Source organism: Elephas maximus, chromosome 10 (assembly GCF_024166365.1).
Source record: "Elephas maximus indicus isolate mEleMax1 chromosome 10, mEleMax1 primary haplotype, whole genome shotgun sequence".
Classification (NCBI taxonomy): domain Eukaryota; kingdom Metazoa; phylum Chordata; class Mammalia; order Proboscidea; family Elephantidae; genus Elephas; species Elephas maximus.
In genome coordinates this window covers 31,655,845-31,683,597 of record NC_064828.1, presented here as the reverse complement: position 1 = coordinate 31,683,597, position 27,753 = coordinate 31,655,845, and the positions used below count along the sequence as shown (strand labels likewise).

Genomic DNA, 27,753 nt, shown 5'->3' with positions numbered 1-27,753 from the left:
GCACACATCACATTCAGAGAAGGAATTTCTTTCACTACGATTTTAATACTCTTTCCCTCAAATTCACTGTATATGCTACCTGGGGAGGAAAGGAAGCCATTTCCTCTTCATATATGGTCTCTAAACTGTCCTTGATGGCACTCTCCTCAGTATGAGCTTCTGGTTTCAGGAAGTTTTCTGGGGGCAGGTAGTGAGACTTCCATTCCAGTTTCATCTGAATAGATCCATTGGGTTTCCCCTCAGGGTCAGTGAGGTTAAAATCACCTGAGAGACACACGGACATTAATAAGATCTCATCACATAAAATAGGCAAACCAGCGTTTATTTGCACCTCACTTATTCCCCCAGTTTTGAATTTCATCATGTTTTGTTAGTAACTGATTGTTGTCATCGTTGGGTGCCATCGAGTTGATTCCAACTCACAGGGAGCCCATGTGACAGAGTAGAACTGCCCCATAGGGTTTTCTTGCCTGTAATCTTTACAGAAGCAGATCTCCAGGTCTTTCTCCTGCAGAGCTTCTGGCTGGGTTCGAACTGCCATCTTTTTGGTTAGCAGCCAAGTGCTTAACCTTTGCACCCCCAGGGCTCCTTAGCAATTAACATCAATCAAATAATCATGATGCTAATACACTCAGAGGTAACATAACAGTTACTTAGAATCTTTACAGGGGAAGGTGAGTATTTCCAGGTTTCAGGAAGAGATAGTCAAAAGATGTATGGAGAGGAATACAGCTTGCTTGTTATCAGTCACCCCACCAATAAATAAGACTGCATTACTATTACTATTACAAAATGCTTACTATGCCTTAGTCATACCAAGAACACCATCATCTACACTCAAGTAGTTCTTATTTCTAAAATATCAAAATCCAAGAAAACTTAAGCAAATGTCAACTTGCCAAATGCCAGACTTCCAAATTGTAACAGATGGTTCACCCTGCCTCTCCTCTTTTGCAAAGAAGTTGTGGGCAGAAGCGTCATCCCTTTTTTTAGCAGTTATGGTATTGGGAGGAGGGAGGCCTCACGCAATTCTTAAATATCCAGAAGCTTGTTAAATATGGTTGGTACCGGCCGTACCCATACACACTTCCTGGTAAGAGCATGGGCACTCCTGCCTCACCCTCCTGGGGCTGCAGCCAGGGGGCTGACCCCTCCTAAGTGCACCTGGAAAGTTTAGGTGTGAAACTAGGGCAGGCAGTATTAAAACATTCCAAGAAATTTGCCTTTGTCATGAGCTGACATGGAAGTTTCTCTAACTTGTATCTGAAGTTTAAAAGAATCCAGAGAACACAATAAGGGGGAGTGTTAAAGTCACAGCTTATGCTCAGATATTTAGTCATGTACTAAAAAGCAATAGGCCTTAAGTAAAGACAAATACAGAAAAGAATTAGAGAGTTTTAAGAAGTTTGTTCAGAGACAGAGGGTGTGAAATTCAGGTTGGTGGTTCTACTAATTTAAGAATCTTGTTTTTGTTACTGAAAAGAAGCAGAAGCCACTGTTACCATATGAGCAGCAAGGCTCTAAGTTTTCTGCTCAGTTGCTCTTGATAATATTCTAAAATCATTTCAGCAGGATTTAAGATAGACTGTTCCAAGCAAGTATCAGAGAAAGGTAGACTTAGGACAGGGAAACAACACTGGGCAGACAGCACAGGGATATATCTTGAATTCCCACCTTTAATAGATTTGTTTTGTGCAAGAGGCAGCAAGGGCACTTGGGCTTGGCCAAGGTATGAGCCCGGCTCTGAGTCTTCATCATCAAACACATACACAAGTAGGGCTTCCCGCCTCAGATACTGATTCAGGTCAGAGGTCACAAGCACTGGGAATCGAGCCTGGTCTTTAAAGTAGGGATGGTTACTGGCTGGAATGATGGCAGTGTCATGGTCAGCAAAGGTGAAGAAGCGGTACATGGCATATGGACTGGGTTGGGTGCCCAGCCGTTGACTTCGGAGGCCATAGCACCTGATGATCTCCACCCACAGCTCATTCTGATGCTTCCAAGCCTTTGATCTGGACTGGAAAGATGTTGGTCTTGGGTTGAGGGAAAGGGGTAGCCTGAGGGAGTTGTTGTAGGTGGAGCTCAGCACTCTTGATGAAGAAGAGCTACAACCTAGAGGAGTGCTGTATGCTGACTAGGGTCACAGAGAAACTTAATGACCCTCACCTGCCTGGAAGCTGGCTCTGGCAGATAGCTACCTGAGAGAGATGCTAGTGCTCATGCCTTAGTCTTAGAGAATGGAACAGAGAAGCTTTCTTTCTTTTCCACAGCAAGGAGAGGTAGCTAGCTCCAAGGACATAATTTCATTTCAAACTTAAGAAAGGATCTGGACTAGTTGTGGCACGACAGTTATTCTCTTTCAACAAATACTTATTGAGAGTGGAAGACTGAGCTGTTCTGATGAGCTGCATGGTTGACACTCTTTTGAGATGCATAGGTACAACCTTTTTCTCACCTCATCCTCCTGGCCCTCCCAGGCTCCAAGCACATTAGCTGACAGATAAGTCTGGGCTTTCTTTTGCTTACTGCATGCCTGTAGGCTGGATCTTATGGGGAAGCGAAGCCTCATCCAGTACTCTAGCACTCCAAAGTCCTCTCCACCAGCTCCTGGGTAGCAGAAAGTATTAAAGGCATGGAGGATATAGATGGCATGGCAAGGATCAAGAATAAAGGCAGAGGCTGAACTACAGACTTTAGGAAATTCTGCTTTAGTCCTGGAAGCTGCTGAAGGCAAACACCACTTACCAGTAAGAGTGGTAGAGCCACGGACCCTCTCCACAGTGTCCAGCACCCTGTCAAAGCAAATCCATCCAGCTGCAAGGGTGTGGTACTCACTGGCCATAGCCTGGTGAAGGTCAAGCCGGGCTGAAGCCCCTTGAAGGTAGTGCAAGAAAAGGGAGTCTGTCTCCACCACGTACTGAGAGGTGAAATCATAGAGGGGCTGTGGCCCCACAGCTAATGGGGTACAGTGAGTTTCAAAATCATAGAAGGAATAGGTGCAAAAAGTGGTAGGTTGGGTATCACCAGCCTGAGCCAGGGCAGCAGATGTCAGGAAGGCCTGGTGAAGGTGCAGTTCAAAAAGATTTTCACTTTGATGCAGCAGAGAAATGTCCACTTTATCCTCATTGCTATTGGCTGGTAGTGTTTCCAGACATAATGACAACTGTCGGGTGCCATAAGCCACATCCTTGAGCTGTTCTAGAGGGGAAAGAAAACTGCCTATCCATGAAAGGGTAGAGTGCTCTTCCCTAGTGTAATGGAGGGTAGATAGAAAGAAGCTAAAAAACATGGTGAAATCCTAAATTGTGATTATTTGAAGAAACCATGTGATTCAAAAGGAAAAGCAACAGAATAACAACAGGGAGACTTGAATTCTGATAACTCAATAATCCAATGTTTGCTTTAGAGAGAAGGTACAAAATGAGTGATCAGAAAGTAAATGCTAAGCTCAGGGAAACACCGGAAGCACAATTTCACCGCATAGATGACATTGTTTGGCTTTACAGCAAGATCCCATTAATTGGTAATTCCCTTAGAGAAGCACCAGAAAGAGAAAACATGAATATTTCCAATAAATAGAATAAGTCTGGGATATCGGCTATGGAGAGAATAGCAAGCTAGAGCTACAGTGTCTATTACATTGAGCACCACCAAGAAATGCTTCCCCTTCTGCAGCCAGAGCAGAAGTCTTCCTTCTGTTAATACTTCCGTTTCATAGTAAGAAGCCAAAAAATCCACATTAAGTCAAAGAATCATGGAGTAAGAAGGAGGGGAGGAGACTTACTAGAAAGAGGTTGAAAATATTGGCAATGGGATGAAAAGATATATAGATCATCTACCAAATCTGGGCATTACCTTCCATGTCCAACCAATCAGAAACGTTGACATATAGCCTGCTTAAAAATGTGCAGCATTAGAGTTGCCACAATGTTGATAATGAAGGTCCTATTCTTAGAGTCAAAACAGTAAAATAAAAATATTCTAGATACATGAGAACGTCTTCATATCCAAAATGATCAAATACAGAGATTAACTAATGGTTTCTTAATTGATAAGATTAATACAACTAAAGAAAACATATTTAAACTTTTGTATTACATGACACAGGGTTAATAATTTAGTACATAAAGAACTTCTACAAATCAATAAGATACTATTAAGAAATAGACAAAGGACAGGCACAGGTAATTCTCAAAAGAAATAACACAAATAACTAATAAATATATGAAAAACTCTTTAGCTTTACCAGTAACCAAAGAAATATAGGTTAAAACCAATGAAGCTTCAGAAGTAGATAAGGGCATGTATTCTGTACTGTCCCAGAAGAAAGACCCTGAATCTGAATGACATGAGAATTTCAATCCAAGGAGGCGCTTCCTTTGCTATATAGCCTTTTATCATATTCATCCTGGCACAGAGGAACCATGCTCTGGAATGATCCACCTGTCCTTACTCTAGTTCACTAAAAAACCTGCTTACTGATTCTGCTTTCCAGAGAGAATGCCCTGAATAGTGGTTTCAAGTAGTCTCATGACAGCACTGGAAAAGCCACTATTATAAAATAATAAATGAACATTTGGAATTAAATATTTGTCTCTGGTGAATTTGGTTAATGTTAGTCATGTCTCTCACTGCTGGTATAATAACATTGTGAAGTTTTTTGATGTACTAGGCTGAGACCAGACCCTGGTCAGCAATGACTGTACTAAAAAAAAAATCATGACCTTACTAAGTATAGGAAATGCCACGGTATGAAATCTGCATAAACATCCAGCCACTCTCCCCGTCACTGTCAACATCCTTAAACCGCAACAAGTTTTAGAAATTTTACAAAAGAATCACAGAAAAGGATGATGGAAGATGACTGATGAAGCTGTATTATCTACAAAAACTGCTTTATAGATCTGAGTTAAGGAAACAATCTCAACAGAGTATAGTTATATCACTCAAGGGCTGACAGTGAGGCTCATTCTCAAAACAGAATTAACTCACTGAAGCAATTGCTGATCCCTAGTGAAACTCTCCGTAGAAATCAGAGAAACACACTGACGTGACGGAAGAAGAGAAGTTGCTAAAACTGCGGGTTAAAACAACAAAGATGGTAGGACTGAGAAGAACGAGAGGAATAAGTCACATGCCAAGTTCTAAGCGGTAGTCCTTAAATGGGTACACAAAGAGAAATATATGTGTTAGCTGTGTGAAAGGTCCCAAGACGAGGATAACAATGTACTAAGACTTGCCAGATGTTGGAAGGCCGTGGCTTCTTAAAATACCTTCCAGCTGCTTGATACGATCTTTCTTGAGGTCTAGCAGTTGATTCAACCTCTCCAGTTTCTCTTGGTTATCTTTCTTTTCATTATCAGCTTTTGTTATCAACGCCTCCAGCTCCTCCTGAAACAAAATAATGTCTGAGATTTTCTATCTCAGGGACCCAGATCTAAAGAGCCCAGATGAAAAGTAGTACTTGCTGGGTAAAGGAGACTCTGCTATCACTTTAGCAGGGCAGATTCATCTACTAGAAAACCTTGGGCTCCTTACTGACCCCTCCAGGACCAGTTGTGCTATTAGTGCCATAGGGTACTATGGGACTGACAAAAAGTGACCCCAGAAGCTCCACACCTGTCATTTTCATTAGCTGGCCCCTTCATTGGCTTCTATTGCCAAGGTGCCATGGGCTTGGGGGAGTCCTCAAGTTCTTCAAAGAACAGCACCTTCTGTGTTTGTACAGGACAGCATATCACCTTGCACTAACCCTGGAAATGAACCCTTGCTTCGTTCTCAGTCTTATAAGTGGCTCCCATGTGCCCATTTATCCATCCCTTTCCTATACCATTTTTTCTTGTACCTTATAACACTCGCTGATTTTGCGCTGCAGAAGAAGCATGTCTCTAGTCTTGTCTAGCTCCAATGTGGTCTCTGCATGCGATGCTTGCAATTCACTTAACATCTGGGACAGCTTCTGTTCTTCTTGGTTTCTTGATTCATAGGGCTATAGGGGGAAAAGCATTAGTAAAAGGGAGTATAAATATGATAGGTACAGTAATAACTGTTCCGCATAAAGAAGTTGTTAGTAGTAGATAAGATGCCAGCAGCAGAATTTACTCCAAAACATAAACGAGGACTTGTATTACTTCACAAGTGCTCTCTTCCCTAGTTCTTCGTGTTCAGTAGCAGCATTGAAGGAAGGGCATATAGGCTCTAATTGGCTGTTGGCTCTTCAGCAGATCTCATTTCAAGTCCTCATCTGAAAAAAGATTCTAAATTATATGAGCTGTAAAGGGTGGGAAAAAAGTATGGCGCTCATGAAGATATCTCTATTCTCAGCCTTCTCAGATCCCTCCAAATATTGTCCTCAATCCAGTCAAAATATTATTCAGTTATTTTTCTAATCCCTTCACCTTTTCCAGGAATATTTGCCAGAGTTCTCTCTATGGAGTGGCCTTGTTTGTTTAAAGAGGCTCTTACCTCTATCTGAGGAGCCTCTTGGAACAGAGCTGGGTGAGTGGCTGGTTCTGATTGCCCTCCAGGAGATTGGGAAATTGTGTTTTCCTTTTGGAGGCTCTCTACTTCCTGTTGATGCTTCAGAAGCAAGTTGGTGACTTCAAGCTTCAGATCCTGGTTTTGGGCTGGGGAAAAAAATAATCCAGTAACCAGAGTTGAATCAAATGTGAATTAAATTTTCCCACTAATGCTTCCTTCATTTTATGAATTTGCCCTTAGAGAAGCAATTTTCTCTTATTTCTACAAAGGATTTCTAGCCTATTGGTTCAATAAAATGAGTTGACTCTTGCACTACAAACTTAGAGTGGAGGGGAGAACAACAGAGCCACTTGGCTAACTGGGATAGGCCAACTCTTGACAGCACCATCCATACGAGCATTTTACCAACTCTGTTCCCATTCCATTCTGACTTCTAGGGTCCTGGTTCTTTATAGCACCTGTCTCCACACCTACTCTGACCTGGAGAGAGGGTGGTCATTTCAGTGTGTGTGTGTGTGTGTGTGCGCATGCGCGTGTGTGTGTTTCACAGAAAGAAGATAATCTGTTTTTAGTGTGTGGGAACCCATGTATTAGAGAAGGGGTTAGATTAGATTACTGCTAAGGTCCTTACAAGATTTCACTTGTACTTCATACATACCACAGGGTTCTTAGTGTGTACTTCTAAGATTTATCCTCTTATGTTTCCTGCCTCTGTTTTTCTTGGATGTCATTTTCCTTTTCCCTCACCCTCCTATTTGAATATACTAGAATATGATGTAATATAAATTTGATAAAACTAAATATCAAGATCCAGGCAGGCTAAAAGAATTCAGATGAAGGTCTTTTCTTAGACTATTTTAAAATCTCCAGAATAACTGTCTCCTGTGATTCCAGAGTTAAGTTGGGGAAGGGGGGATGGTAGTGGTAACCAAGAATAGTAATTAATTTGCATCTCATTTTCAGATATCCAGTGCTCAGAAAAGACAGCTCCCAGTCACCTCTACACTGATTGAGAATGATAAAAGGCAGAGGAATTAATTTTCAGTACTTTCAATAAATAATATAAACATTTAAAAACATAATAAATTAAAAATTGGCATTCCCTAAAATGGAAAGAAATTACACAGGGAAAAGCATACACATTAGGTAGGTGACACGTTTTCCTCACAGTACATATGATCTCATTTCCAGTGTTCTTATTCTAGTTACCTATGACCCATAGGGTCAAGAATAGGATCAAGTGTGGACAGTAGGGAAATGGTGGCCCAAGTTCCCATCCTCCACAAAGAGAATGCCACATTTGAGAGAACTCTTCAAGGCCCAACCTACCTTTCTCTCTGTTCAACTGAAGTAAGATTTTTCTCTTCTCTTCCAGCTCAGCGTTCAGCTGATCCTGCAACTGAGAGACTTTATCCTGTAGCTGTTCTCCTATGAGCTCACTGCCCCAGTGAGGGAGAGCACTGCTGTCCAACATGCTGAAAATGGGAAGTGAACAAGGAGGCAGGGGAGAGCTGTCAGATGGACACGCGAAGGTATGTGATACGATGTCTTTATTATACAGTTTCAGCATCTCCTGGGCCTAGTTCATCACTCATTCCCCTACATGTTTTTTTTCTGCCCCTGCTTTATCTGTAACTGTCATTTACCAACTGCCTTGGAACTTTTGGGTCCTATTGACAGGTTGCTCAATATTCTGTTTAGGTCTCAAGTATTCCACTGAACAAATATCCCAAGTCATATCTATTTCCAAAGGAACGTGTCCTGCATGATGGCTTTCTTTAGGCAGGGAACTGTGTACCAAGACATTCTCAGGTCTGCAAGATCGGAAATAATGGACAAAATATTCCTCTTTGCTTTATTCCTCTGTTTGCCTTCACCAACGGCTACTTTAGAGAATACTTGCCTTTGAACTAGATTAAATTAGACCAGAGGGCAGGACTAGACTTTTCAATAACTGTACCCTGCACCTCAAGGTCCCTAGGTGATGCAAACAGTTTGCATTCCACTTTGGTCCCAACCCACCCAGAAGTATCATGGAACAAAAGGCCTGGCTTTCTGCTTCTATTAAGATTACAACCAAAAAAAAAAAAAAACCCATGGAGCAGTTCTACTCTGTAACACATGGGGTCACCAGGAGTCAGAATCAACCTGATGGCAAATAACAACAACAGCAACTCTGCACCCCACAGAATTTAGCTGACAGGGCACACTCATTTTGAGTATAAAACATACACAGCTAATTCTTGATTATTTACACAAATGAAGAGGTATTGATTTATTTCTGTTTCTGTCTTTTTCTTATTTATCATTTTAATAAATGTGGTTTGAGAACAACTTGCTTAGACTAGTATTAAGATTGCTTGACACTTCCTGACTATACATCACATGATGACCCCAGAAGACGATGTTCTGAGTGATATAGGGAACAGGACAATAGTAATGTTTGTTGCAGGGGGTTCTCCAAGTAGATATACCCCCACATCACTTTGTTTCACTGAGTTGAAGAGCATCATTTGTTCCCATGATACTCTCACATAACTTCCCCCATCTGCCCCCTAAAACTGACATTAACTGTATCAGAAGGCACTTTTAATTTTTAAACCTTTCAGATGTTTTTAATTACAAAAGACATACATGAATATATGCTCCTTGTAAAAAATTGAAATAATATAGAGGTATATAAAATAAAAGTGAAGATGCCCTTCTGCCATCCCCCAAACCCTTCATATCTCCAGAATTAACCTCAGGAACAATTCGTGGGTCCACATATAACAATATAAATTAGATCAGTATTAACATATTCTTCTGCAACTTGCTTTTTTTCTTAAATAATAAATATATCTTAGACATGTAGATGTACTTCATTTTTAACAGCTGCATAGAATTTCATTGTAGGGATGCAACATGATTTAATCAAACCCCTATCAATGGGAATTTGGGTGGTTTCCTTTTTTTTTTTTTTAACAAACAATGGGTTGTTAACGTTCTTATACAGATATCTTTGCATATACATAGGAGGATTTCTTTAGTATTGATTTAAAAAATGGACTTGCTAGTTTTTTTTAGTACAAAAGACATGCATACTTAACATTCTGGGAGATATTGTCAAATTGTAAAAAGACTATACCAACTTATATTATCACTAATAATATTGAATACTGTTTTCCCCATACCCTTATCAATACTAAATATTATTTTTTAAAAATCAAAAGGCATTTTTCTATGTCTTTTTTTTTTAATTTTTTGTCTTCTGTAGCAAATAATGCCCTAAGAATCAAACTTGATACTCACTTTTCTAAGAGTTTGTTATAATTGTCATTCAGCAATTTTCGTTCTTTTTCCAGATCTTCGACTCTCTCCTGAAACTAAGAATGACGGTAGAGTGCCTGAGATAACTTTAAAATCAATTGCCCTGCACAGGTTCTTCCCTTTCCTGCAGCAATGAGGGGGTAGGGCAGGAGCTTTTTATGTTCATCTCCCATGTCTGTGCTGGGGAGAGTGAGGAACCATTCAACTACAGAGAACTGAACCAACTGAATGTTGGGTGGAAACTTTTGGTGGAATTAATGAAGATGCTCTGATGCAAGTTTTCACGGTGCCTGGATTTCTACTGTTAGGGAAGAAATGGTACATTTTGAGAGAGCAAAGGCTTTGGAAGGTAGACCTAACTATGAAACCCAGCTTTCCCTCTAATGGTGTCATCTGGACAAAATTATTTAACCACTTGGAGCCTCATTTTTCTCAGTTGTAAAAACGAAATACCTATATTGCACTCTTGCCAAGATATACATCTTAACATCTCTCAGCTGGAATTTTAATTTATAACTGATGGAATCTTTTAATTATTATGGTAATTACCTCCTTCAGAGTCACCTGCAGGATGGCTACATCTTCCAGTTGGGTCTTCAAGCTCACAGTCTTTTTGCTCTCCTCCTTCAGCTCTGCCCTGAGCTCATTTACTTGACCAAGGAGGGCATCATGGGCTACACTCAGGATTCCCTGATTCTAAGACAAATGGAAGGACATTCTAGAAATGGTTATATCACTCAGCAAAGGGTGGTCTCAAGATACCAGTAACCCTAGGATTCTTTAGATGTCACAACCAACAACTTTGGTTAATATTCCATTGTCTTTGCACTGTAAATTGACCTTGCTTTTCATGCTAGCATTTCTCTGGAAGTATAGTTTCCCCAGTTAGTGGTGATTTTCCACCCTGGGCAATTATAATTCACTATTGGAGCCCGATTTTTCCAAGGTTCAAATTAAGCCCTAGTTCTATTTTTTTTTTTTTTCTAAGTTAGATGCCACCTTTAAAAGCTGTCTTAACTTTCTAAGCTATTGGTGCTTTTTATGATGATATATTCCTCCCTTTGCACCTGGGAAAATGATATGTGTGATCAGATGATTCTAGAAGTTAAGTGACTGTATTTCTGGTGGACTGCATTGTCTCTCTGGTGGGCTGTATTATTTCTCTAGTGAGGAACAGCTGTGGCTGGCTATTCTAGGAACTTGGATTTGTTGTTGCTTTGCTGTTGATAGTTGCCATCGAGTCAGCTCCAACTCATGGCAACCTTAGACATAACAGAACAAGATGTTGCCTGGTCCTGCACCATCTTCATGATGTTTGAGTCCATTGTTGCAGCTGTTGTGTCAACCTATCACATTGAGGGTTTCTTTCATCTTCACTGGCCATCTGTTACCATCACACATTTGTCAGTTGGTTGTACTGTGGTGGCTTGTGAGTTACTGTGATGCTGGAAGCTATGCCACCCATATTTCAAACACCAGCAGGTTCACCCATAGTGGACAGGTTTTAGTGGAGGTTCCAGACTAAAATAGACTAGGAAGAAAGGCCTGGCAATCTACATCTGAAATTATCCAATGAAAATCCTATAGATCACAACAAACCTCTGCCTTAGTGACCCTTAATCACGGACATTCTCTCAGCCCCACCTCTGCAACTGCAACCCAATTACAGGGCTGAATAGGGCCAAATATTTAATAACTCCAGAGAAGATCTGTTGCAACTTTGTTCTATCCCACCACTTCACACATGCTAGAAGAATACTCTTGGGAATTTTTAAGCAAATCTACAGTTCTCCAAGGCAATGGGCTGAAAAATACTATTCCAAATATTTCTCAACTCAGATCTCATATTCAATTTTTATGGAAATAGTACAATGAGTATCTCCTGATAATAACAGTATCATTTGTCTTAATAGAAAGCATATGACATAATAACTTTGATTTAGTTGGCTAAATTCTGGTGGTATGTCACTTGGAGATGACTATGAATATATTTGGGTTTGATTGCTCTAATTACTAACAAACAGAGATTCAAGGATTTGTTATGTACCTTCTGGAGCATGGTTTCATATGCCTGGAAAAGATAAATAAATATTATTCTGCTGATTTATCCATTTGATATTTATGCTTGAGTTTATTTATCTCTATAACATAAATGCTTAAATATGTATTTTAAAAACATTATAAATACTTTCCATAAATCAAGTTAATTTGTGTGTACTTGTTTTACTAATTACTACCAGTACCCTACCCTAGTTGGCCAGATAGTCTGCGAATGTAATACATTACATCATCCCTGTAAAAAATGATGAACAGTCCATTATTCACATTTGCATTGCACTTAATGGATTATATAAGAAAAAGTTTTGTCTCAAACGAAATGCTGTTACTCAGCATGTTTCAGAAAGGACTCTTTGCAGTTTTAGAAAGAGAAACAAATAATCATCCTAACGACAGCAGCTGCCGTTTGTTGAGCAGTTACTGTGTGTTACATTATATGTTACTATGTGCTTCATTATGTTACCTTACCATCGTCATAATTGCTTCACATACATTATCTTATTTAATCCTTATAGCAAATCTGAGAGGTAGGTATTATTATCTAAACTTAAGCAGCTCAGAGAGCTAAGTCACTTGCTGAGGATAGCTACCAAGAAGCAAAGGAAGACAGAGGTGCAATTAAGGTATGGCGGGTATGGCGTGTGCCCTGGGCACCACTTGAGGAGGGGGCAGTAATGAGCAGTTTCTACTGGCCAGCACAGCTTCCATCGCCAGCTGTGAGAGATCATTCAGCAATTTAAAACTAATTGCCAAAGGTGCTATTTCCGTAGACAGGACCCTGGACGTAGAACATTAACTCAACCTGTATGACTCCAAAGCCTGTGCTATTGACCACCATATTTTACTGCTAAGGGAATGCAAATTCGCTTCAGTATATGTGTAAGAAAGCACAACTAGAGAGGTAAATTGCTAAAGAAACACAAAATGTGTATCCTACATTAAAAAAAAAAAAACAAAACTGTGGGTGATTATCCACCATCTTAGATTGTCTCTACTACTGTTTCCTGCCATTAACACTAAAAACAAAACAAAACAAAACATTAACACAGATAAGTAAATTCCAATTTGAGTGGCTCTCTTACTTTCTTCCTGTAATGCAATGGAGACATAAATTTTTAACAAAAAATCTAATTCCACAAAAATAGCCATTTACTAATACAACTTTAAATTACGTTCCTTCCCATATTTCCATGTTTTTTCAGTGTTACCAAAATTAACCAAATTAAAAGAATATAAGCATATGCACAGTTCTCTACAAGATACAGGCTTGGAGACTGGCCTTGTAAAGATGCCTTTAACCCTTATCAGAACAGATACATTGGGGGCAGTGCTAACTGTAGCCAGATCCAGTATCAGTGAATGGCGCCACCATCATCTAATCACCCAAGCTAGGAACCCAGGAGTCATTTTTCATTTCTCATTTTCCCTCACTCACTCCCCTGGGGTGACCAAGTTTGTGTTTCTACTTCCTGGATATCTCTCAATATGGTCCCTTTCTCACCAGGTCCCTGTCACAGCCTTAGTTGGGGCCCTGGTGTTCTCTCCCTCGGGTCACTGCAGTAATCCTCTTCCTGATGTCTCTGCTTCCAGTCTTGACTCAGCCAACCTATCATTTATTCTCCTGCCAGAATGACCTTTCCTTGTGGTTTTGTAATATTTTGAAATTTGAAAATTTCAGAAAAATACAAATAATACGGTCATCTCTAACCTACTGGGAGTTCCTGGGTGGTATAAACAGTTAACAAGCTTGGCTGCTAACCAAAAGGTTGGAGGTTCCAGTCCACCCAAGGTGCCTTCAGGGAAAGTTCTGGTGGTCTGCTTATGAACTATCAGCTACTGAACACCCTGCGGAGCACAGTTCCATTCTGACACCCATGGGGTCACCATGAATCCGAACCACTGGATGGCAACTGGTACTTGTATTTATTTACAAGCTGTCCTCTTACTTTTGTAAGTTCCTTGAAGGCAGAAGCCATTTTAGGTATCTTTGTAATCTTTCAATCCCAGTGTTTTGCACAGTTCCTGACACTCAATATTTATTCAGGGGAAAAAGGAAAAAGAAGAAGAAAAATGGTGCTAACTTATAGCATAGACATTTGATGCTCTATCTCACTATCCTGATGCGCGTTTCTACTGTGTTGGTAACAACGAAAGAACAAGAGCCTGGGTACCAGATAAACCCGGACTCAAATCCTGCTCTGCCCTTGACTATTTTTATGGCTTGAGAAAATTACTTAACTTCTTTGAGGCTCAGTTCCCACATCCGTTACATGTATTTACCTTGAGGTTTGTTGTCAGGCTTAAATGAGATCAGGAATGTAAAAAATCTAGGACAGAGTCCAGCAAAAGAAAGTGCTCAGTAAATGCTAATTTCCTTCCCTTCCCCTGTTTTGCTCTTGGCTTCTCAATTTCATTATATTCTAATTGTGGTCCTTGGCTGGGACCTTAATCCTGACGAGCATTAACTCCACTTAATTCCACTTTGTGGGCAGGGCTTGAGCCTTCTTCCTAACAGAGAAATCACAGGAAATAATAGGAAAGAACAGGCTCTGAATTGCAAGGCTTGGATTTGAATATTACCTAAAAGTTGTGTGACCTTGGACAAGTAATTTAGTATCTCTGGATTATGGTTTCCCATATGTAAAATGGAACAAGAAACACTAATCTCTTAACTAGCTGGGGTTCTTTCCCCCCTCCAAGAAAGCACAGCTGATGGCAACTCACCTCTTGAACTTCTGCGAGCTGTGTTTTTGTCGCTAACAATGAGGCATTCTTTTCATGTAAGAGCTTCTTAAGTCGAATCAGCTCTACATTCTCCCTAATGGAAGCTCTGTAGAAAGAAGTTGCTAAAATACTCTGTGAAAGTACAGAGGTAAGCCCTTTTCCCCTCCACTCTGCACCAATAAGGAGACGTCCCTCTTGCCTTCCCCTCTCCCCAACAACACACCAGAACTAGGAAGTGCGTGTACACTCTGGTAAACAATCTCCTCTCTCCCATTTCCTACCACACCAGCTGAGATTTGATAGATCATCAAACTGAGACTCTGTTCTGAGAAAACATAATAGCTATTTTTCAATTACAATGCTCACAGTTTCCCATAAACCTTGCTAAGTTTGGTTGGGTCTGAGCCTTGCTTCCTTAGAGAAACCTGGGAGGCATGGGTAGAGATGGAGGACACAAAGGAGGATTATAAGTTTTGAACATAGGAAATCATTTTTTCTTTATCATTTGAAAGGTATCAGGGATGATTTGGGCTCCTTGCACTCTATCTCAGTGATTCCCAGTCCCACCTGCTCATTAGAATCACCTGAAGATACCTTTAAAATTACATCACTTGGCCTGGGGATGGAAAAACACTTAAAAGGCAATAGATAAGCAGTAACTTTGGCGAAGGCTAAGACAGTACACAATGCTGGGGAGGCCAGCACAGCCTGTACAAGGCAAGACCATGGTGGCTCCATAGATACATCTGAACTCCCTGAGGGACTGGATTGCTGGGCTGAGGGTTGTGGGGACCATGGTCTTAGGGAACATCTGGCTCAACTGGCATAACGGGGCTTATAAAGAAAATGTTCTACATTCTACTTTGGTGAGTAGCATCTGGGGTCTTAAAAGCTTGTGAGCAGCCATCTAGGATACTCCGCTGGTCTCACCCCTTTGGGAGCAAGGAATAATGAAGAAAACTCAAGACACAAGGGAAAGATCAGTCCAAAAGACTAATGGACCACATCTACCATGGCCTCCACCAGACTGAATCCAGTACAACGAGATGGTGCCCAGCTGCCACCACTGACTGCTATGACTGACAGGGATCACAACAGAGGGTCCTGGACAGAGCTGGAGAAAAATGTAGAACAAAATTCTAACTCAGACAGAAAGGCCAGACTTGCTGGCCTGGCAGAGACTGGAGAAACCCTGAGAGTATGGCCCCCAGACACACTTTCAGCTCAGTAATGAGGCCACTCCTGAGGTTCATCGTTCAGCCAAAAATTGAACAGACCCCTGGAACAAAACAAAACTAAAGGGGTGCACCAGCCCTGGGGCAAGGAATGGAAGGCAGGAGGGAACAGGAAAGCTGGTAATAGGGGGCTCAGGGTTGAGAAGGGAGAGTGTTGACATGTTGTGGAGTTGTTAACCAATGTCATACAACAATGTGTGTACTAATTGTTTGATGAGAAGCTAGGTTGTTCTATAAACCTTCATCTAAAGTTCAATTAAAAAAAAAATTACATCACCTGGATTCCACCCCCAAATAATTAAAAGGGAATTGTTGTGGTGGGGTCCAGACATCCGTGGTTCTAAAATTTCTCCAGTGACTGACTGATGCACATTGAGGACTGAAAACCCCTATTTGGTGATGCAGATGAAATAGTTTACCTTGTGTGGAGTGAATCAGCACATCTTCTATTACATATAAGCATCCCCTTTAAATTAACCAATTTCTTAGCCCACTAGAGACTCCAGGTTTACTCCTCAGATCAAACTTAATCCCAAACATTCTCTTTTCCGCTGAGATAGAGAAAAGTGCAAATGAGAACCTCTCACTCCCTCAGTTCATTGTGGTTTGAGGCATGGGATGCCATACTCTTACCGAAGCTCCGTGGCCTTCTGAGCACACTCCAATGAGCTTCTCTGTTGAAAATCTTCATCTCTGGACCACATTTTCTCAGGAGACTTGGGTGGCTCTTCCACTTGCATGGTACTGCTGGTCATAATGTGTGCACTGCTAGGTATGCATGCATAGGCCAATGAGTTTAGTTGTAATCATGGCTTTGTTGAAAGAAATCGTACTGATAGAAACATTAAACATAAAAAGAGAAGTAGAAACTGCTGTGTTATGGGGATTTAGAATTGGGCTGTCACAGATATAAAAGGAAGTTAGAGGAGGAGTTAGTAATCTTGGTACGCGTGGGGGGTAATCTTATGAAATGTGGATTCCAAGTGTCAAACAGAAGTATAAATGAATTATGATCCAGAGGATAAAAATATAAAGAAAAATAGAATGAAATGCCTTCAAATAAGGTAAGGGGCTTTATTTTTCTTTCCTCTGAGGCCAGAGAGAAACTTGTTTTCCATTTTTAAGGGATGAAGTTGAATTTGATCAAGGACTGAACTTCATCTTCTCTGATGATGCTAGAAGGACTCTAAAGTGCCAACACTCACTTGTTTCCTAAATGACGTGTTTCCAATTAAAGTTGCAGGAGTAAAAGTGCACACAGGACAAATGAAAAGAACTCACGGTTTGCTGGGTTCACTGGATATTTCAGCTCCGGTTTTTTCATTTGTCACATGCTCCTTGAATGTAGGAGGGGCTGTGTAGCTCAGCCTCTCTCTTGGTCCTGAAATTTAGGCAGAAGATGGAGACTCTGGCAACAGAACCCTCCAGAACACTAAGTGCTAGCACTGGAACCCCAGATGCTGGAACTAGGGAGTCCTGAGGCCTAGGTAATACTTTTATGACAACTGATCCCGGAGGAGAGGTTCTCTGTCTTTAGTCTTGCATAGAACTGCAACTACAGGTTTAATAAATCTGAGGAATTACAGACTCAAATCAGTGAGTATAAATGGGAAGAAGCCAAGAAAGGTGCAAGCTTGTTCAGGGCAGGGACTGTGTGTCTAGCCCTAATGCATTTTTATCTCTAGTTCCTGGTACATAATAGGTGCTCAATAACTCTGACCTGTTAAACTGAACTGGAATTTAGGCTCATTTAATTTTTCTACTTTTAGCTGTTTTTGCAAAGGTTTGGTTGGCTGGAGTAAGGGACTTGAAAGTATAGGAGAATATTAACAAAACAAATGAGTATTTATTAGTAAATTAAATGTATTTACATTAAATGCTATGTGTAGATTTCCTTCATCCTCCCTCAATTTAGGTCCATGAGAATGAGGTGTCTTTACCCTGGATATTCAGCATAGGGTTTCAGAGCACCCAGAGAATGACAGACCTCAGACTCTTGCAACTCTTAGTGATTTACTACCTGGTTTTTCTAGGCCTGGACTTCGTGGATGGGTTTTGGGAATCTTTGAACCCATGAGATTGTATGCAAAGTTTTATACATTTGTATGTGCAGTTTTTCTTGGGAGAGGGGCCTTAGCTTTGACAAGGTTTCAAGGCAGTTCATGCCCGGCAAAGGTTAAGAACCCCACCTTTAGAGGCATTAATGTTCTAGAAATCCTGGCTATCCCAGATGTGCAGTGGGAGAACCCGACTTGAGATCACTCCCCTCAGGTCTGCCCAGAAAACCCTTGCCCTCGAGTCTTTTCCGACTCATAGTGACCCTACAGGACAGAGCAGAACTGCCCCATAGGGTTTCCAAGGAGCAGCTGGTGGATTTGAATTGCTGACCTTCTGGTTAGCAGCCGAACTCTTAACCATTATGCCACCAGGGTTTCCCCTCACGTCTGAGCAGGAATAAATGTTATCTCTCTGTTTTTCTGACCCACTGCAAAGTCGACCAGCAAAGTCCCTGTTCTCTTTGTCCGGTTCTCCTCCCCTCAGAAAAAAAGGGCTGTAGGGAGGTAGGATGGAGGAACTGGAAACAAAAGAACCATATGGGGAGCCGGAAAGGGGGAGGGGGTGTCGTGGCGGGGGCGGGGAGATAAAGCAGAGAGGAAAATGCCATCTGCAAATCAATCCTTCCCGGTGGTTAAGCCCTGAGGGCATGGCTCCGGGCCTCACCTCTCTTGGGTTGCTCTGGCACCAGCGCTCCAGCGGTGTGGAGCTGTCTGTGCGCCACGTGGGCGCGCCTGGGAGAAGACCTGCTGTTGCGCTGGACCTGCCGCTGCGGCCCGGGCGCCGCGGGGCGTTGGTGCATCGCCGGGCGCTGCCGCCACGCCCCGTTCCGCCGCCGCCTTGCCGGCTCTGGGAGCTGCGCCGCCGCCGCCGCCTGGGCCCGCAGGTCACCACCACCCACGGCGCTCAGCCTGAGCAAGGCCGTCCTCATCCAATGGGCAAAAATAAAGGAAATGGCACGTGGCTTCTCCTTCTGTGATAGTTATTATTTCTACAGTTTATTTAGTGGCAGTTGTTCATGAGTTGACCTGCGATATGAATTGACCTACTGTGGCCCATGATTTACTCTTAAAAGATTAATGCTCTCATTCCAATACACTGTAACTCCTTGAGGGCAGCGACATTGGGGTGTTCTTCTTTGTCCCTTCTATTGCAGTGATCACAACTCATCTCAGTAAAAAAAGTATACATTTCTGTGTATACTTGTTTTTAAGTAATATACATTTACTTCGGTACTAATAAATTATGGATATTATGAAATAAATAAAAATACTCATTTTTGAAGGGGGAGATAAATACAAGTAGAAATTTCAATATTTACATCTCCCATCCCAGTAACTGTCTTGCACGCCCTTGTGTATGTACTCAATTTTAAATATTACTCCTCTGTCCACGTAACCACGTTGCCATTGAGTCCACTCCGACTCGCAGTGACTCTGTAGGACAGAGTGCAGCTGCCCTATAGTGGTCTCCAAGGAGCAGCTGGTGGATTCAAACTGCCGACCTTTTGGTTAGCAGCCTAAGCTCTTAACCATTGCGCCACCAGGGCTCCTACACCTCTATGGCACCTAGTATACTCAGAGCTTTGCCTGTAGTGGATGCTGAGTCACTCTTTGTTGTCCTGACCTAGACCAAAAAACCCACAACCATCAGTGGATTCCGACTCATAGCCACGCTTCAGGACAGAGTAGAACTACCCTATAGGGTTTCCAAGGCTGAAAATCTTTAGGGAAGCAGACTGCCACATCTTTCTCCCTTGGCGCAGCTGGTGGTGGTTTACCAACCGCTGACCTTACAGTTGGCAGCCCCAAGCTATAACCACTGCCCCACCGAGGCACCATACCATGACCTAAAGTCATGCTTTTTATCTTTACAATTAGTTTCCGAGGTCCTACTGCCTGCTGTTCTGACATTTATTGACTGTGTGACCTTGACCATATCACTTCAACCTTTCTGTGCTGCAATTTCCTCATTTATAAATGAAAATTATACTAATAATGTCTGCCTTTTTAGGGTTGTGCAGATTAAATACCTGAACATATGCAAAGTGCTTACAACAAAGATGGTGCATTGATGGGACACAGTGATTGACCCTGCGCCTCACCCCTCTTGGGTTTCTGGTGTGCAGCTCTTTGCCCCCATGTGGGCGCAAGGCTAAGCACCACTGGAGCAGGGGAATAGACTCTCCTTTAGCCATTTAACATCCAGAATTTCAAGTACTTATGGTTATCCACCAAGAAGCAGTTTTTTAGTCTCACGCACCCTTCTGACGTTACCAGATCCTTGAGTTCTCCACAATACAAAATAATCACCAACTCTGAAGTACGTTGGTCTCCAGTAGAAGCTTGCAATCTTATAAATTCTAAATGAACCACTCGGAAGGAACAACTAATAAACCCAACTTGTTCAACTACAAGTTTGTTTCAGGTGGCCACTGACACCAACATCTTCAAAACGTGTTTTAGAGCTCCCATTCTCCCCATCTGAGTTTCCTCTCTCCTGCCTCCCCTAGCACCACTTCCAGCTCTCCTCATTCCTCACTCTCTCCACACCCTTCCCCCTCCCTGAAGACTTTTGGTTCCCACTCCCAGAGATTCAGCTTCAGTAGGACTGTGGTGGAGTCAGGAATTATCATTTTAACAAACCCATCAGGTGATTCTGATGCAGGTGGCCTTCTGCAAGCCAATACCCTTAGGTCACTCAAAAAAAAACCCAGTGCCATCGAGTCGATTCTGACTCATAGCGACCCTATGTCTAGTTTAGGTCACTAGACATAGTATATTTCTGTGTTAAGAGCCTTCAGCTTTGCTGTGACCTTGGGCAAATTACTTAACTTTCCTGTGCCTCCTTTTCATCTTAATAATACCTCCTTTATAGTGAGTTAACAGTTTTTATAATATTAAATTAGTTAATACATGTTAAGCACTTAAAACATGCTTGCACATAGAAAAAGATCAATATGAGTTTTGTTTTGTAAATAAAGGTCAAGGGCACCTAACAACGACAACTCCTACTTGCCTCAACACCCTTTTGTCCATTCCTCCTCTGACTTCCCCTCTCTGTGACCAGGGCAGGAACCCAGTGAAAGAAGGGATTCAGCCTGATTGCCCAGTCTCCTGTGGGCTGAAATACCACTACCCAGGTTCTCGATGATGCTTTGTGATATATGTTTGACAGGAAAACAGAATAAAGCACTATTGCTTCAAAAACTGTTTTGGGAACCAAACATCCTTGAAATTTGATTAATTCTCTGGCATAGATATCTCAGCAAAATGTATTCCTTTTTATTTAGTGTGCTGTAGGCCTGGTATAGGCACAGATTTCAAGGACTTAAGAAGAACTTGAGGTACCTTTTGATCTCATCCTGTTGCTTCCAAGAAAAAGCCTTCACCATCATGTGCTCATCACGAAGTCGAAGGAAACTGTCCTCCAATTCCTCCCTGCTCATCTTGCTGAGGGATGGTTGAGTTTTTATATTCTTACCTATAGTCCCAGGACAGGGCAAAAGGGGATTATTTTTACATGTAACTTTTTAACCCATCAGGTCTCTTATCGTATCTTGTCCAAAGGGCATAGATCTATCTTGAGTAGAGTATCTAAGAGAAAATTCAGGAAGTATATGAAAATAGGTGCTAATGGAACTCTGGAGGCTCCTTTTCATATCATTGCAGCCTGATGTATGACTCAGCTTCCTGTCTAGAAACTACACTCTCTTGGTGAAACTTTACAATTGGACTTTTAGTCTATCTAATTTTTCTTTTTAACCTATTCTATTTTTAACCCTGACAAATTGTTTTGATTCTCCTGGAATCCAGATTTCTGGGTTCACGGAAGTGGGGTACCCACCCAGGTCATCCGCCCTAAGGCATCCTTTTGAACCTTGTAAGAACTGGTTCCCTGGAGTCACTTTCAGGTTAAACAATAGTTAAGTAAGCAGTTTAGCAGAGAGTGTTTTGCCTTAGGTGTTGGATTCTTTTGGAAAATTATCTGTGTGGAGCCAGCCTCCAGAAGCGGGAACTCCAGGCTAGAGGCTGTGTTTTAGAATGCACGGCATGTCCTTGGTGATTCTGTTTCTGTAACCTGTGGACCCTGAAAGCCTCCTAGTGCTCTGATGTTCTCTTCTGAGAAATTAACTTCACAGTGACCTATATAACTCACTTTCACTGTCCCCTCTTCAGAGTTCCTTCCCGATACTTGGGTTGACGCTGCTCAATTAGAATCGTATCTACTCATAATAAATATAATCTGTTACACTAATTTTTAGGGTTTCTCTAAGCATTTGGAAACCCTGGTGGCATAGTGGTTAAGAGCTACAGCTGCTAACCGAAAGGTCGGCAGTTTGAATTTACCAGGTGCTCCTCGGAAACCCTATGGGGCAGTTCTACTCTGTCCTATAGGGTCTCTATGAGTCAGAATTGACCCAACGGCAATGGGGTTGGTTTGCTAAACATTTAGGTTTTTGACACTTCTTATTAGATAATTTGGATTAACACAAGGATTTTACCAAAATTGTTTTCAAATCTCCTGTAAGGGCAAGCATAGAAACCTTTTTTGCTTACCAAGACTCATCTTATTATTTTTTTTTAATTACTGTAATAAAATATATATAAAACAGAAAGCTCCATTTTAATTTTTTCCTTTTAAAATATATTTTATTGTGGTAAAAAATATATATAACAAAGTTTGCCACTGTAACCATTTTTAAGTGTACATTTTAGTGACATTAACTACAATTACCATGTTGTTACCAACAGCAGTATGTCTAAAACTTTTACATCACCCCAAACAGAAACTCAGTACTCCTTAAGCAGTAACTCACGATTGCCCCCTATGCCGAGTCTCTAGTAACCACTAATAAACAACTTTTATCTCTATGTGTTTGCCTAATCTATTTGTTTCATATAAGTGGTATTAAAATAAAATCAATGTTAAGCCAATAATAAAAACTGATTGAAAGTTGTTTAATATACAATTTGCAAATTGGGGCAACATTTCAGACTAGAGAGTCAAAAATGTTCCAAAGAAGAAAGACTTTTCACAGATTCCTATACACTAGCTTATCGGTAGTAAAGTTCACAGAATACCTTGTGGACATGCAGGATTCCATACAACATTTTCTTAAAGAACAATTCAAATAATTATCAATTAGCCTTCAAACATAGCTTCTATTCTGACCTTTGGAACTACAGTTATCAAAACTGCCTGAATAATTCTTTAAAAGAACATAATGCTCAAGGCAAGCATTCTTCACTAAGTTAGACTATTACCTTACTTAAAGATGACTTTCAGGAGACCAGTTTGCTCAAGGTTTAAGATTCAAAGATTACCTCAGTGCAGTAGTTTTGGGTGGGTCATCTTAACCTCCATGGCTCCAGAAAGTCTATATTCCAGGAGAACCGAAAATTCCATCCATAGTGGGAACATACAATATTTGTCCTTTTGCGTCTGATTTATTTCACTGAGAATAATGTTTTCAAGGTTCATCAATATCATAGTATATAAGCTTTTATTCTTCTTTATGGTTAAATAATATTCCATTGTATGTATGCTTGTGTGTATATATATATATTATATTTTGTTTATCCATTCATCTGTTGATAAACACTTTTGGCTATTATAATATGATTTCTACCTTTTGGTTATTGTGCATAATGCTGCAATGAACATTAGTATAAAAGTGTCTGAGTTATTGCTTTCAAGTTTTTGGATATATACCTAGGAGTGGAATTGCTGGGTCATGTGGTAATTCTATTTTTAACTTTTTGAGGAAATGCCAAACTGTTCTGCAAAGCAGCTGTACCATTTTACAACCAGCAAAGCATGAAGGTTCCGATTTCTCCACATCCTCACTTGTTAGTTTCCAGTTTTTTTTTTTTTTAATAAGAGCCATCTTAACTGGACAGAACAACAAAACTAGTGGGTGTGAAGTGTAGCTCTTTGTGATTTTGATTTTCATTTCCCTAATGACTAGTGAGAAACACCTGGTAGTGCAATTGGTTAAGTGCTCGGCTGCTAACCAAAAGGCTGGCAGTTCCAACCCACGAGCCACTCCTCCAGAGGAAAGACCTGGCAATTTGCTCTAGTAAACACTACAGCCTAGGAAACCCTGTGAAGCAGCTCTACTCTACCCTACAAGATCATTATGAGCTAGAACCAACTCGATAGCATACAACAACAATGACTAACGATGCTGAGAATCTTTTCATGTGCCCATTGATCATTTGTGTATCTCTTTTGGACAACTATCCATTCAAATCCATTGCTCATTTTTAAATTCGGTTGTGTGTCTTTTTGTTGTTGAGTTGTCAGAGTTCTTTATATATTTTGGGTATTGAATCCTTATCAAGTATAGGGTTTCTGTTTAAATTTTTTCCTAAGTAAATGATTTTCTTAGGTGCTATTTTAAATGGAATTGTCAGTCTAGCTAAAGATTTCCATCTTGCTGATCTTTTTAAAGAACCCATTTTGGTTTTGTTGATTTCCTCTATCATTCTTCTATTCTCTATTTCATTTATTTCTGCTCTAATTTTTATTATTTCCATCCTTATGCTTGTTTTGGGGTTAGATTATCCTTTTCTAGTTTCTTAAGGTGGAAAGTTAGGTTATTGATTTGACATCTTTTTTATTAATAATTTATTTTATTATTTTTTATTGTTGAAAATATACACAGCAGGCCAAAAAACCTGTTGCTGTTGAGTTGATTCCAATTCATAGCAACCCTACAGGACAAAGTAGAACTGCCCCATAGAGTTTCTAAGGAGCGACTGGTGGATTCAAACTGCCAATCTTTTGGTTAGCAGCTGAGCTCTTAACCACTGTACCACTAGGGCTCCATACACAGCAGAACATACACCAATTCAAAAATTTCTGCATGTACTATTCAGTGACATTGATTACACTCAAATAGTACAACCATTCTCTCCCTCCTTTTCCAAATTGTTCCTCCCTGTTGACATAAATTCATTGCCCCCTAAGCCTCCTATCTAACATTTCAAGTTGGTGGGTATTGTCAGTTTGATCCCGTTTAGATAGTTCTTTAAAAGATCATAATGCTCAGGGCAGACATTCTTTATTAATTAAGCTAAACTACTGAATTATGGTGTTGGGGAAGAATGTTGACTATACCAAGGACTGCTAGAAGAACAAACAAATCTGCCTTGGAAGAAGTAAAGCCAGAATGCTCCTTCGAAGTGAGGTTGGCAGGAGTTTGTCTCATGTACTTTGGACATGTTATCTGGAGGGATCTAGCAGTCCCTGGAGAAGGACATCATTCTTGGTAAAATAGAGGGTCAGCAAAATAGAGGAAGACCCTCAATGAGATGGACTGATACTTAGCTGCAACAATGGGCTCAAACATAGCAACAATTGTGAGGATGGTGCAGGACTGGGCAGTGTTTCATTCTGTTGTTCACAGGGTCACTATGAGTTAGAACTGACTCAACAGCACCTAATAATAATGGCTTGGTTTACAGAAGCCTTCAGGGTATATCTCTGGTTTAAGATTATTTCAGAGCAATAGTTTCAGTGGTTCATATAGCCTCAATGGTTCCTGAAAGTCTGGATTTCATAAGAATTTGAAAATCTGTTCAAATACCCCTTTTGATCAAAGATTCTATAGAAGAATCTTTGATCAAAACATTTAGTAATGGTAGCCAGGCACCATCTAGTTTTCTGGTCTCATCAGCAAAGGAGGTAGTTGTTCATGGAGGCAACTAGCCATACATTCCTTTTCCTCCTCCTTATCTTGACTCTCCTTCTTCCTCTGTTGCTCCAATAGAATAGAGACCAGTTATTGTGCCTTGGATAGCCTCTTGCAAGCTTTTAAGACCCCAGATACTATGCAATGAACCAGGAGGAGACTAGAAACACTAAACACAATATTAGACCAGTTAACTGAGATTCCCCATGAAATCTTTTTCTTTTTGAATAATAATTTACAGCTATAATATTCCTTGTGATCTGTGCTTTAGCTGCATTCCATAATATTTGGCATTTTTTATTTGTATAACATATTTAATAATAAAATATTAAAAAAAAAAAAACCAGGAACCACATGGCAAGACCTATGTGAACTGGGAGGTAACAAAAGCCACCTATGTTTACAGTACATTTAATTGTCGCTATCAAATGGGTCTTTGTATTTTAATAAGTGAAAGACCTACTATATTAACAATGCTCTTCAGCACTGTACCATTGGAGATTTTGTGCTTCTCAAAGCTTCACCTGTTCCACACACAAAGCACATAAAACACAAACTGGCTAAGATCATTTTCAAAGTTCAAAAAGCCCTTGCAGTGTAGTGTATTACTTAATATGATCCTTTTAACCATTGTCTTTGTAACTGTCACCAAATGACTGGGTTGGGATATGCAAATGAGGTGCTTATGGCCCACCAAAGGGACTGGATAGCTTGCTGATAATGTAAATGAGGTGCATGGCACCCTTGTTGGGGTCTAACCCGTTTCTGTCAAGTTGATTCCAACTCATAGCGATCCTATAGGACAGAATAGAACTGCCCCATAGAGTTTCCAAGGGGTGCCTGGTAGATTTGAATTGCTGACCTTCTGGTTAACAGGTGTAGCTCCTAACCACTACACCACCAGGATTTCCCCTTGTGGGGGTGGGACCGTGCAAATAAGTTGTATGGAACCCTAATGAAGGAATTGGTCAGTTTTGCTATGCTGCTAGGCTTAAAGAGAGACAGGGAGAGAGAGAGAGAAACAAGCTGTAACACAGCAAGAGAAGGCAGCACTAGACCACAGCAATCTGGAGACCAGAGCAAGAAGGTGGGGCTTGCCAACCCATGAAGCTAAGAGTTGTAACACTTCCCTGAGAAGGCCCCAGCAGGGTACTGAGGCAGAGGGCGAGAAGAAGCTATCCTGATCAAGAAACTGCGTCCTGAGTTGTTGTTCCTGTTGCTTCCAAGTTGATCCTGATCCCAAGTTGTATCCTGCTACTTTCCTGTTAAACCACTTAACTATAAGTAGGGTTCATGAGTTCTGTAAAGCTTTGCAGCAAATTACCCAACCCAAAGACCAGAAGGGAGACTGCTGAGGGGAGAGGGAACAGATGATGTTAGAGATGGTCAGGTGGTGTAGCAGTCTGGAAAAGTTGGACATTTGGGACATCTTAAACCTCCACCTCATAGGAGCCAGCTTTGTGCTGATCCTTATAAAAGAAATTATTCATTTACTCATACTCCTAGGGACAGAAAAACCTTGTGCAGAAGCTACCTACCTGGAGAGGAAACCATCCACCTAACCAAAAATCTAAAGGAACCCAATATTTCTTCAGCACAGTAAAAGAGGTTTGGAAGAAGGTGCCAAGAGAAAGATATATATGTTTACTTTGTGGAAAATGAAGCTTTCTAGGTTTCATCACAAACTATGTGCAATTTCCCTTTTAGTATATATTAAATTGCTAGAAGTAAATGAATTAAAGAGTTTGTTGCAAATGGAGATTTTCATAAAGGTTTATGATCATGTTTCAAATTTCTTTCTCAATGATCATACTTTTCTATTACACTAAGTGTGCCTAGCAATCAGCTACATCATTTTGTAAGCTCATTGTTTTGGAAGTTGTATCTTTTAAAAAAAAATTCATATATATATATATGTATAAATATGGAAACCCTGGTGGCATAGCAGTTAAGCTATGGCTGCTAACCAAAAGGTCACCAGTTCGAATCCACCAGGCACTCCTTGGAAACCCTATGGGGCAGTTCTGCTTTGTCCTATAGGGTGTCTATGAGTTGGAATCAACTTGAAAGCAGTGTGTTTGGTTTGGTTTCGGTTTTATATAATATAATATAATAAATAATACATACATACAAACACATACACACACACATATATATATAAAACGAACCCATTGATGGGTTTGGTTTGGTTTG

At 40.7% G+C, this 27,753-nt stretch overlaps 1 protein-coding gene across 1 annotated transcript in view; it reads right to left on the bottom strand.

The window, feature by feature from the left end:
- The window catches only part of RPGRIP1 (RPGR interacting protein 1), a 73,418-nt gene that overhangs the window by 22,829 nt on the left and 22,836 nt on the right, over window positions 1–27,753 (bottom strand). Inside the window, 17 exon segments of the mRNA XM_049898613.1 lie at window positions 80–264; window positions 1,675–2,017; window positions 2,456–2,607; window positions 2,746–3,198; window positions 5,241–5,391; window positions 5,846–5,989; window positions 6,466–6,626; window positions 7,810–7,955; window positions 9,772–9,845; window positions 10,339–10,485; window positions 11,837–11,860; window positions 14,572–14,677; window positions 16,440–16,582; window positions 16,584–16,657; window positions 17,089–17,187; window positions 18,528–18,787; window positions 21,203–21,344. Of these exon segments, the coding sequence (XP_049754570.1) occupies window positions 80–264; window positions 1,675–2,017; window positions 2,456–2,607; window positions 2,746–3,198; window positions 5,241–5,391; window positions 5,846–5,989; window positions 6,466–6,626; window positions 7,810–7,955; window positions 9,772–9,845; window positions 10,339–10,485; window positions 11,837–11,860; window positions 14,572–14,677; window positions 16,440–16,582; window positions 16,584–16,657; window positions 17,089–17,187; window positions 18,528–18,787; window positions 21,203–21,344 (2,804 nt within the window).